At 48.0% G+C, this 13014-nt stretch overlaps 1 protein-coding gene across 1 annotated transcript in view; it reads left to right on the forward strand.

The window, feature by feature from the left end:
* Window positions 1-13014, forward strand: part of LGI4 (leucine rich repeat LGI family member 4) — a 176063-nt gene that overhangs the window by 132167 nt on the left and 30882 nt on the right. The window contains 3 exon segments of the mRNA XM_030212961.1: window positions 2072-2143; window positions 3156-3227; window positions 3567-3638. Of these exon segments, the coding sequence (XP_030068821.1) occupies window positions 2072-2143; window positions 3156-3227; window positions 3567-3638 (216 nt within the window).

Genomic DNA, 13014 nt, shown 5'->3' on the forward strand with positions numbered 1-13014 from the left:
GTGTGTCTCTGTGCACATAATACTGATAAACCTATGCATATCATACATGTCTGTGTGTCTTCTCTGGGGAATATGTCTAAGTAAAAAATGTAAAAGATATTAAACTAGTAGTGATGAAACCCATAAAAATTTAGAGAAAAAAAGAGAAATGGAGAAGGATAATCAATTTGAGTCCGTGAATACGGATTTATTAATGAGACTAGGGTCCATGAAAAAGGATTTATTAATAAGACTAAGGTCAGAAATGGGGGGAAAAAAACACATTTCCGATAAATGAGCTGAAAAATGAAAAAATGCATAAATATGTAACAAAACTCAAAATGAAAAAAAGGGAAGGAAAAAGTAAAAGAAAGAAGAGAAAGGGGGGCAACAGGAAAAGAAAGAGAGAAGGGGCAGCAGAGGGAGAAAAAAGGGGGAACGAAAACTGGAAAAAAGTAGAAAAAAATGAAAGAAAGATTTAAAAAAGAGAAAACAAGGGGGGAGGGGAAAAAAGAGAAAAAACAGTGACGTGAAGGGAAGAAAAAAATATTTATATGTGAGGAACTTGAAGGGAGAGCAGACAGAAAACCAAATGTAAATAAACATATAGTGGAAAACATCCAAGGAACCATGAAATAAATAAAAAAATATATGTATAGATAAGGTGTCTAAAAACTGAAAGGCAGAAAACTAAAGCCCGAAGAACTGACATACATATACATTTACTCATACTGTAAATAAAAAACGTACACACATGGGTGTGTGTGTGCAAAGAACTGGCACTACCTAAGTGGCATGATGAACGCATATTTGCAGGATATAAAGGAATACTTGAACTAATTGCATAAGTACTGACCTAACTCGACGGTGCTCCGTATAGTGGGTCTGTGACAGCAAAAGAAGAAAGCGGATGGGTATGTAAATGCACCACAGTGGGGAGTGCGAGGATGAGGGGAGACAAAAAAACACATCAATCACGGATGGAAGGTACATTGTTATCAGAAGGTAAGCATTGCACTGAAGAATGTGCATAGGCTTGTAAATGGAGTACTAACCTTAAACGTCATGAATCAGCTGATGCGTGCGTTGGGAAACACTTAAAGTGAACCTCTATGGAGTGGGTCTGTTACTAGGATGAAAACATGAAAGAAAAAACAAAGGATGAAAAGAAAGGAAGAAAAGATGAAATAAAATATCTGATAAAAAGAAGCCTCCAACACTACTTAGGAATATGACACTAGCTAAAAACATAATGGAAATAAAGAAAACAGTGTTTTGTATTTCCGTGGTCAAACACCCCATTCTCTTCCATACTAGTGCTTATGATTATATTTATGTGTTTTTATGTCAGACCCCTGAGGCAGGCATTTGTATGCCAAAACACGGCCCGTATCGGGTCATTTTCATATTAAGGGACGACATTTATCTCTATCCTGAAGACCCAGTGTTGCTTTTTTGTTTCTGTTTATGCTTGTATGCTGTTTTACCCTCTGTTTTGTGACTGTGTATGCATAAGTGAGGGATGGCCTTCAGGAACTGGGATAATGTGTTGAGTTATCAAGAGCCCCATCTGTTTGAAATGACATTTCACATTCTTCTGAAAGAATGCACACTCTTAACATTGCTTCTATGATGATATAATCCACCCCACCCCAAGAAAACTAACATTCCCAGAAATGACACAGGAAATAACACAACACAAAACTTCCTGGGCTACACACCCCTAAAAAAAACACAACATCCAAAAATAATTCCCACCGCGACCCTGGAGACATATCCGAGAAACAGCGTTCCTGTCAAAGGGAGACAGACAGAGAAGATTTTTCAGTGCCCCTAAAATGTACTAAATTGAGAGAACTGTTTTTTTTAAATAAGGGTCAGTAAAAGAAGTTAACATTTATGATCGCATAAGAATGATTCTTCCTCCTTGAGAAATTCCTACACATAACATATACCCTCTCTGTAGAACAGAGTGATGGATGAGTAAAGATGATGATGCCTAATTGAGTCATTCTCCCCTCCCCAAATATTGTAGTCAGTATTTTGTCAGTCCATTGCTGGGCGTTTTCACATGCCATATTTCTTTTAACAGATTGTTTAACTCCAACTCACTTGATGCAATTGTGGACAATGCCTTTTTGGGACTTTATAAACTGGAGTATCTGTAAGTGAGGCTCTGTGAAATCTTAAAAATCTTGCTGTCTCTTTTACTACAAAAGCAATTTTAATATATTTCTCAGTATTTTTAGTTTTTGCATCATATTTGTTCAGCTGTACTAAAAAAGAGGACTGAATTTGAGGCCGCGACTGAGGGATTCATCAGGTTGTTGTGCTGAGGAGAGCTTAGCATAGTGAGAATGAGTGTAGGAACCATCTGGTTGATATTCAAAATGATTCAGCTGGCTAGAAACATCTGTTGGCTAGTTAAATTGCTTCTTTGAGGCTATCTGCTAATTTTCAGTGGTACTTAACAGGCTATCACCACTGAAAATTAGCAGTTAGCGCCTAAGTGAAAACTGGCTATTTTGGGGGCATTCTGGGGGTGGAGTCAGCACTTGGCTGGTTAAGTTCCAATATTCAGCACTTAACTGACCAGGGTAACTGCATAAATGGGATCATATAAAACATTGTCTTATCATTATGCAGCAATCCGTGGCTGGTTAAGTTCTGAATATCGACTTAACTGGCCATATGTTAGCCGGCACCGCATAAACTAGATATTAAATGCTGAAGCCCAGACATGGGCAGGCATTGAATATCCAGGAATAATGCTGACGGTGGTCATCAAAACACTCACTGCCACTGGTTGAACATTGATTCCCATGACATTATAGTATTGGGGAGAGCCGAGCTTGGTGACAATGAGCATGGGATTCATGAGATTGTATTGCTGAAGAGGGCTCAACTTGATGACAGTGACTGAAGGATTCATGATGTTATTGTACTGGGGAGAGCTCAACTAGTGAAAGTGAGTTTAGGACCAATGAGGTTTAGTACAATGAGAGCTCTGTTTGCTGGTAGTTAAGTGTGGTGCCCTGGAGGCTGTAGTACATGCAAGTGTCCAGCATGGTGGCAGGGAGTATGGGATTAAAGTGACTGTAGCATTAGGGAGAGTTTGACTAGGAGGCAATGTAAGATACTTTCACTAAAACACTTTTCAAACTTGGCATTTGCAGATTTATTGAAAACAACAAGATCAAATCTATCGCCAGAAATGCATTTCAGGGGCTAAGATCTTTGACTTACCTGTAAGTAAGGGATACACGGTAAAACTTATGCATACCTGCTGTTCTTACTATATGACACATCATTAATATTTTCTTGGATGGTTGGAGCAGTGGATATATAGAGCAGCCTGTGGAAGCCAACCATTAACAGTGCACAGCAAATGGATGAGAACAGTTCACCTCGTGCAAGATCAGCACCTTGATAAAGTTTTCATTTTTATGATCTATATCATTTCAAACTCTGTCACATAGTACTGAATGACTTTTTCCTGCAAACTGTATCCCTGGATGAAGCTGGTTTTCTCTACTTGCTGCTGGCATCTCCTTTGTAAAACCATGTTTTCTTTCTTTATGTTTTAGGAGCCTAGCTGATAATAATCTCCAGGGTCTGCCAAGGGGCTTGTTCCGGAGTCTAGATGCACTCACCAATGTGTAAGGATTCACTGTAAAGGAAATGCAAGAGGGAACTCAAGTATAGCAAATTTTCCAGTATTCAACACCATAATAATCCAAAGCAGAATCATATGTGTACACACCTCGGTTAACTTTATTTCATGGAATCAGTGTGCCAAATTAATTTGCAACACATTTAAAATGTAAAAAAATTAAGGGCTAAGGGGCCCTTTTGCTAAGCAGGGCCATGCCTAGGGTCTCTGGCGCCCCCCTGCAGTTGGCCCCGCGCCACCCTCCCCCGAAAACGATCGCTACAGTACCTGCCCTTTTCTCCCCAGATCCTTTTCTTTTTGTTTAAATTTACCTCTGTCCGGCGGCAGCGTAGCGTTAGTGAGAAGGAGGCGGCGCTCCCCCACCCCGACGTGTCAGTCTTCCCTTCGCTCAGTTCCCGCCTTCTTCTGACGCCAATCCCAAAACTACCATGGGATGCTTGAGCACAGCCCATGATAGTGGTTTTTACCCTGCGGTAAGCACACTTTAGTGCTTATGGCAGCTTAGGGCCCCTAAATATTCAGCTGCCTCTAAGGGGGACATTCTATAAAGTGGGCACTAACATTTACGTGCTTAGACATGTAAATGTTTAGAATACCAACATATAAAACATATGTGTGCACATATGCGCATATATGCCCAAATTCTACTTTAGCAATATTCTATAAATATGCACATATCTTACATAGTGCATAGTTTACAGGTAGTCAAACACTTAGGCAGAATCTGGGTGCGACTCACACTTACACGCATAACATAGAATACCATAAGTTATGTACTTATCTCCGGCATTCAGGTGTGAGCATTTATACCAGCTCTATGGCTGGCATAAGTGCTTGTGCCTAACGCCATAGGTATGTATATATTGAATTAAGCTAATATTCTATACAGGAAAGTAAGATCACTGTTACAGAATTACCTCCTGGATGTATAAACCCCTTATCTTTAGATCTGTTGAAACTTCTTACTGATTGCTCCAGCACTATCCAGATGGAGCTGGACTGGGGCAGTCTGGGCAGAAGCAGAGCAATATTCAGCTGCTTTTTGTCTAGTTAAGTGTTTTATGCTAGGAATGCAAATAATAGCTCTATAACAGACAACAGTGGGTGACAGTTGGAGGTAAATTCCATGTGTGTGTCATCCAAGATGGTGTCAGTTTCCACCAAATCATATCTCTTGCTAAAATCTCCAGGACCAGCCTTACCACAGGACCACGGTTCCCCAAACTACCTTGGCCACCCTCCGCAGATGCCATGCCAGCCACAGGAGCTCCTCACAAATGTGGCACGTGCTGCTGGCCAAAATGCTCCTTTGTTGCCATAACACAATCACTGCTTCCATTCTGCACACCATGGTCAAAATTGCACCATTCCAGCACTTCCCCAGATGGGAGGTTTAATAACCAACTCCAGCTGTCTCACTGTAATGTAAGAGCATAAGCATTGCCATACTGGAACAGACTGAAGGTCCATCAAGCCCAGAATCCTGTTTCCAACAGAGGCAAATCCAGGTCACAAGTACCTGGCAAGATCCCAAAATGGTAAAACAGATTTTCCTTAGCCTCAGCAGCAGATGAATCCAGGAACTGGTGGACTATCCGCCTACCAGCAGGTGGAGATAGAGAACACTGAAGAGAAGCAGTGATACTGGACATCCGGCAGCCTCCAGTGTTGCCAGGTGGGCGGTTTTACCGCCCAATTGGGGGGTTTTCCGCGACCCGCCGCGGGAAATTTTTGCCCGCGGCGGGTTGCGGTTTTTTGGGCGGCTTTTTGGGTTTCTGTGCGGTTTTTTGGGCGGCTTTTTGCCTTTTTCGGCCGCGGGGGGGCGGGGTTAGTGACGTTTTTTGGGCGGGGTTAGTGACGTTTTGGGCGGGCCGATGACGTGGGAGGCGGGGCCGATGACGTGGGAGGCGGGGCCGATGATGTGGGAGGCGGGGCCGATGACGGGGAGGCGGGGCCGATGACAGGGAGACGGGGCCGGTGACGTGGGAGGCGGGGCCGGTGACGGCGGGGGCGGGGCCGGTGACGGCGGGGGCGGGGTGATGGGGTGGGGGTGTCAGGGGCGGGGTTTGTGTTTGGGCGGGTTTTGGGCTGGTTTTTGGGCTGGATTGGGCTAGAAAAAAATTTTCCACCTGGCAGCCTCTTACTTCAGTATATCTCTGTCTCCAGCAGGTGGTGGACGAATTTCTTCCAGCTCCTGGGTTCATCTTGGGGTGCTCCTGGGCATTTGTGCCAGTTGAGATTGGGGGGCATCTGGCTGATGGTGCCAACCTTGAGGGCATACTTGCTCTGCAGGTCCCTACTCCACCCCTTTCCCCCTGCTCTCTTGTCAGCTCCCTGGACTGTTGTCTTTGCTGCTGCAGTAAAAAAAAAAAAAAGAAAAGAAAACCCCTCACAACATTGCAGCATCTAGCCGGCAAGAAAAAAAAAAAAGCAGGAGTTGTTTCTCTGCTAGCGGCTGCCTGGCTGTGGGGAGCGGGAGTGCTGTGGAGGCTCCCTTAGAGAGTGTTCACCGCCTTTGGGGTCTTGTGCTCAGCCCCGGTGAGTCTTTTTTCTGACTTTGATTTTGCATCGGGAAGCACGTCTTCGGCGGCGCGCATTGAGTCCGGCATGGCAGCCGAAGTTGTGAAGCGATGTTCCTGCTGCGGTTCTCGCCATTCCGCAGCAGGTTCGTGTGTGTCTCACTGCTCCAAAGCGGCCTCAGGTGCTGAAGGGAGCTTTGACACTCTGGGGGAGGTTTCCCGCGCACCGGAGAGTGCCGCACGCCTTGTGGTTGCCGCGTCTGATGCGGCTGTGGAGTCAGCACCATTTTCCTCCTCTGAGGCGTCCCGTCCCTCTGGTTCTGTAGCCAGATGCACTAAGGTCCTCGGAAGAGCCCTTCCCTTCCCTTCCCTTCCCTTACCGTTCCATAGGGAACGGCCATGCATGAAGGAAATGGAATGCAAATGAGCTGCTCGTTGTAGCTCACTTGCATTCTCTATTCCCTCAGAAGCCAGTCGGCCGGTCGAGCATGCGCAGAGCAGCCAAGCGTTATGCTGGCTGCTCTGCGCATGCCAAGGACGTCCTTTATGGACATCCTTCACAAACGTAGAAGAATCCCTTTGGCCGAGCAGGAGACAGCTAGAACACACGCGTATACAACAACAGGAGAAGTGGCTTGAACAATTAATTTTACTCCCACGAACCGTGCAGCATCCCCCGGCCCCCTCCCATGCTGCACGGCATGCGCCACCCGCCGGCACGGTACGGCACGGCCAGCCTGGGGAGCAGCAGAAGTGGCCGGTGACTACGGGGAGTGAGGTGCTGCAAGCCCGGGCAGGCGCTGAGGGTGGATGGGGGGCTGAAGGAGGCTCTCACCCCCTTGCATAGGGGCTTTCTTTGTCCTCCGGCTACCTGAGCTTCTCTGTGCACCTCATCTCGGGAGACCATCTTCTTTTTGCAAGGACGAGGGAGAAAACAAGCTTTCAGTTCCTCCCTTTCCCCAATCAGGATGTCTGCCTCGGGGTTTACTGACTGCAAGAAATCGTCCTTTGCTGGATTATTCGTCTTGGTTGTGTTTCAAAGCTGAAATCCTCCTCCCCAGCACCCACAAAACTACTGACAACGTTGCCCCCTTCCCCCCCCCCCCCCCCCCACACATCCGAGCCGAGCGGGGGTGAAGAGGAGGCAGGCGGCGGTGGTGTGGTGAGCCGGGGCGATCTTCTTCCTGCCTGCCTCCAAGCTGCTGAGCGGCGTTTTCTTCCACAACCGGGGGGGGGGGGGGGGGGGGGGGTGGACAGGACACAGGGCTGCCTGATTTGCCTTTCCGTCAGCCCGCCGACCCCGCCGTTTGCCAGAAGAGAGACAAGAGGTGAATGATATGGTGGTGCATTAATAGATAGAAAGTAAAAATTAAGAAGTACGATGTCCTTTTTGTTTTTGTTGTTTTGAGTGAAGGACGTCCATAAAGGACGTCCCTGACGAGCACTTGTGGGGTTTTTTCCCCGATTTTTTTTTTTTTTTGTTAAATTTATTGAAGTCTTTAGAGACAAATCCTGGGCAGCCCCAACGAGAGGTACAGACCTCCCGTTAGATTTTTATTATAATAATAAGTGAAGGACGTCCAAAAAGAACATCTTTTTGGAGTGAGGATTTTTTTTGTTACAGGTGAAGGACGTCCAAAAAGGACGTCCCTGACGACATTTTTTTTCTTCCGATTCTTTCCTTTGCCCCAACAAGAGGTGTAGATCTCCTGTTTGGTTTTCCACTGTAAGGGGATCGGAAAACGGTAGTGCATCTCAATATAATAGCCTTGCAACGGTACTGCAGCTCATTATAATAGCCTTTGGATCATTTGCATTCCATTTTCGTTAGCTGCTACCGTGACAGGAAAATGCCCTTTTGTGCATGTCCATGTTTACTACTTGCAAGTTAAACTGGATAGAAGCAGTTTAAAACCCACGTTGCTGGCTCGTTAACTTTAGTGCATCTAGCGGAACGGGTGTTTCTGGCACGGGGGCAGGTGTTGCCTGTGCTAGCATAGGTTCTGTGGCTAATTCTGTGTTGGATGCTTCTGTCTCTTCTATGGCAGGCATGGATTTTTCTCCTGATTTTATTTTATTATTACATCAAGCTTATTTAATGAACAAAGGATTTTCTTCTGTTCCTCCCCTCCCCCCCTTCTCCTTCTGCTGTGGAGATCAGAGAGACTTTCCAGCTTATTTTCGAAAGAGAAAAACGCCCAAATTCCGACCTAAATCGGGAGATGGACGTCTTTCTCTTGTGGGTGCCCAAATCAGTATAATCGAAAGCCGATTTTGGGCGTTTCCAACTGCACTCCGTCGCGGGAACGCATAAAGTTGACGGGGGCGTGTTGGAGGCATGGTGAAGGCGGGACTGGGACGTGGTTATCGACTGAGGAGAGATGGGCGCGCTCGGCCGATAATCGAAAAAATAAAGGCGTTTTTAGCCAGAATTTAGGACACTTTTTCTGGACCCTGTTTTTTCACGAACAGGTCCCAAAAAAGTGCCCTAAATGACCAGATGACCAACGGAGGGAATCGGGGATGACCTCCCCTGACTCCCCAGTGGTCACTAACCCCCTCCCACCAAAAAAACCCGAACTTTAAACACTTTTTTTTCCAGCCTCTATGCCAGCCTCAAATATCATCCCTAGCTCCATGACATCATGTCAGCTAAATGAGCTGTGATTTGCTGACAGAAACTTGGAGAGACTTAATGGAAAGGGAAGGATGTCTAAACAACTGATTAACGTGGTGCAGTGCTTAGAGCAGTGGCCTGGGAATCAGAAGGTGGCTGGTTCAAATCTCCCTTTTACTATTTTTTAATTTGGACGTCCCCAACTGCACTTGCATGTTTTTTTTTTCTTCCGATTTTTACTCTCTGCATGGGTCCGGGCAGCACCAACTAAACTAAATTTGCTTGGGGGACCTGCATACTGCTGTCATGGAGCTTGGGATGATATTTGAGGCTGGCATAGAGGCATCTCAGGGGGACCAGTACACTACCAATGCTGGCCCCTCCCACGACCAAATGCCTTGGATTTGTTCGTTTTTGAGCTGGGGCGCTTTGGTTTCGATTATCGCTGAAAAACGAAAACGCCTAGCTCAAAAAACGCCCAAATCCTATGCATTTGCCCGGCACAAACCGTATTTTCGAAACTAAAGATAAACGTCCATCTTTTTCGAAAATATGATTTGGCCCGCCCCTTCACGGACCCGTTCTCGGAGATGGACGTTTTTACAAATGGGTGTTCGCGTTCGATTATGCCCCTCTTTGCCTTCCCAGGGTGATCTTGGATCCCCTTCTTTTGTAGATCGTGCTGCTAGGCGCAGAAAATTAGCACCCTTGCCTGAGGAGGGGTCTTTAAGATTGCTTTCTCCTACTCCCTCTGTTTTGGCAGGATCTGGGGAGTCAAGGCGTTCTAAGCTTGATGATTTAGAGGATGGTGAGCCTATGTCAGCTGAGCAGGATGACCACACAGCTGTCCAGATTTTTCATCGAGATGAGTTTCCTGCTTTGATTTCTGAAGCCTTAGCTGCGGTTAATATTTCTGATCCAGAGGAACAGGCTTCGTCCTCTCTTAACGTTAAGATGGTGAGCACGCGCAAGCCCTCTAAAGCCTTCCCTATGCATAAATCTATTCAGGAAATGATCTCAGCTCAGTGGTCTGATCCAGAGAGTGGATTTAAAGTAGCAGGAGCTATGGCATGTCTCTCTCCAGTGTCTGCTGCTACTTTGGATACTTTCTCCTTACCTAAAGTCAGTGGCGTTCCTAGGCTGGCTGACACCCGGGGCGGATCGCCTGCGCCCCCCCCCCCCCCCCCGGGTGCAGCGCGCCCCCCAGGTGCATTTTTACCTGCTGGGGGGGGGGGTGCCGCGTGCCTGTCGGCTCCGAGTCCGCTCGTTCCCTGCTGCTCCCTCTGCCCCGGAACAGGAAGTAACCTGTTCTGCGCAGAGGGAGCAGCAGGGAGGGAACGAGCGGACTCGGCCAACAGGCATGCGGCACCCCCCCCCCAGCGGCATGCACCTGGGGCAGACCGCTCCCCCCCCTTGGTACGCCACTGCCTAAAGTGGATGCCTTGGTGACTGCGGTCACTAAGAAGACCACACTGCCGGTGGAGGGTGGAGTTGCGCTAAAAGATGTCCAGGATAGGCACCTCAAAACCTCCCTTAAATGTTCCTTTGAGCTAGGGGCTGTGGCACTGCAGGCCTCCATTTGTAGCTCCTTTGCGACTAGAGCGTGCCCTGGTTTCAGCAGAGTTTAGAACAGGATTCGGATGCGGCTTCTGTGTCAGTTTCCTCTGCTCCTATGGAGTTGGCCCTTGCCTGTCTGGCGGACGATCTCTATGATTTGGTTAGGGTATCTGCTAAACAGATGGTTTTGGCGTTCTCAGCTCGGCGGCTCCTGTGGTTGCGCCACTGGTCAGCTGATATGGCTTCCAAACAGTGCCTTACGAGACTTCCCTTTTGTGGGAAACTATTTTTTGGTGAAGATCTTGAAAAGATTGTTAAAGATTTAGGTGATTCTAAATCTCAGTGTCTTCCGGAAGACAGGCCTAAGTTTGGTTCATGATCTGGTTCTGCGAGGCCTCGTTTCCGCAACTCTCGCCGTTATCGGCCTGGTCGTGGTTCGTCCTTTCAGCGTTCCAGGTTTCAACAGCGTTCTTCCTTTCGCAATGGCAAATGACCCTCGGGTTCTTCTCCCAGATCTCAGGCCCCTGGACGTGCAATACAATGATGAGGCGCAGGTTCACTCTCCAGTCGTGTCCATTGGAAGTCGTTTGACCCTTTTTTACGGAGAGTGGCCCAAACTTACGTTAGACCATTGGGTCTTAGATCTCATCAGAGACGGTTACAGATTAGAATTTGCCATGCCCGTCGCAGATTCCTTTTTTGAATCCCGGTGTGCCACGTTGGCCAGAACAGCGGCTGTGGATTCCACATTGCAGAAGTTGTTGGATCTCGGGGCGGTGGTCCCAGTGCCGCAAGCCGAGGTTCACACTGGACACTATTCCATTTATTTCGTGGTTCCTCGCAAAGGAGGTTCCTTCAGGCCTATTCTAGACCTGCACAGGGTGAACGACTGTCTCCAGGTACATCATTTCTGCATGGAGACTGTTCGGTCTGTGATAGCGGCAGTCCAGCCGAGGGAGTTTCTCACGGGTCTGGACTTAAAAGAGGCTTACTTACACATTCCTATTTGGCCTCCTCATCAGCACTTCCTAAGATTCGCCATCTTAGGCCGTCACTTTCAGTTTCGCGCTTTGCCTTTTGGCCTAGCTACAGCTCCTCGCACCTTCTCCAAGCTCATGGTTGTAGCAGCTGCCTTTCTTCGGAAGGAAGGCATCAAGGTTCATCCGTATCTCGACGATTGGTTAATTCGAGCAGATTCAGAGCACAAGAGTCGGGCAGCCACCTCAGGGTTTTGGATTTCCTGCATTCCCTCGTTTGGGTTGTCAATCTTCCCAAAAGCCGACTAGTGCCCTGTCAGACTTTGGAGTATCTAGGAGTGCTCTTCGATATGGCTCAGGGTCGTGTCTTCTTGCCAGAAAGCAGGAGGCTCAAGCTCTGTGCGCAGATTCACAATCTGTTATGCTCTCCCCACCCTCGGGTCTGGGATTACGTGCAGGTGCTGGGGTCTATGACGGCTTCTCTGGAAGTAGTTCTGTGGGTGAGAGCCCATATGCGTCCTCTTCCGTCGTTGGTCTCCGGTTTCCCAGGATTACCTTTGTCGACTGCCGTGGCTTCCAGTAGCGAGGGAAAGCATGTCTTAGTGGCTTTGTCCCACCAATCTCCAGAAGGGAATGCCATTGGCGTCCCCCCAGTGGGTCATGCTTGTGACGGATGCCAGCCTCTCGAGGTGGGGTGCACATTGTCTTCACCAAGTGGTGCAGAGTCATTGGTCGGAGATGGAGGCGAATTGGCCCATCAACCGGTTGGAGCTGAGAGCGGTGATGCTGGCCCTCAGGAGCTTTCACGATCTCCTGGAAGGTCAAGCGGTTCGGGTTCTCTCAGACAACACCTAAGCAGTGGCTTTTATCAACCACCAGGGCGGCACTCAGAGTGTAGGGTAGGACACGGAGGCGTCCTTCCTGCTTCTTTGGGTGGAGACTCATCAGCTTTGTCTCTCAGCAGCTCACATTGCAGGCCAGTCCAATGTCTGAGCTGATTTTCTCAGTAGTCATCTCCTCAACTCTGCGGAATGGGAATTAGCGACATAGGCATTCCAGCTGATCTGTCAACGTTGGGGCACTCCAACTATGGATCTGATGGCCACCAGTCTAAACGCCAAAGTCAGCAAGTTCTTCAGCAGAAGAAAAGAGCACGGCTCAGCAGGACTGGACGCTCTGTTGCAATCTTGGCCAAAGTTAGACCTGCTCTACGTCTTCCCTCCTTGGCCCTTGATCGGACATCTTCTACATCGCGTCAGACTTCATCAGGGTCTTGTGATCATGGTAGCTCTGGATTGGCCACGTCCGTGGTATGCAGACTTGATTCAGCTGCTCGTGGATCCTCCTCTTTGACTCCCGGACATACCTGGTCTTCTTCACCAGGGTCCGGTGTGCATGGAGGAAGCCTCCCACTTTGGTCTTACAGCCTGGCTCTTGAAAGGGCGAAGCTGAGGAAGAAAGGTTATGAGTCAGTTATTGCCACTTTGCTTCGAGCGCGGAAGCGTTCTACGACTACAGCTTATGCCAGAGTCTGACGCACCTTTGAGGCGTGGTGTGGGGAGCGTGCTTGGTCTCCCTTTAAAGCCTTGATTTCTCAGATCTTGGCCTTTCTTCAGAATGGTCTGCACAAGGGGTTGTCTTATAACTCTCTAAGGGTTCAGGTTGCTGCGCTAGCTTGCTTCCGTGGTCGAG

The sequence above is a fragment of the Microcaecilia unicolor genome, chromosome 8 (genome assembly GCF_901765095.1).
Source record: "Microcaecilia unicolor chromosome 8, aMicUni1.1, whole genome shotgun sequence".
NCBI classification, from domain to species: domain Eukaryota; kingdom Metazoa; phylum Chordata; class Amphibia; order Gymnophiona; family Siphonopidae; genus Microcaecilia; species Microcaecilia unicolor.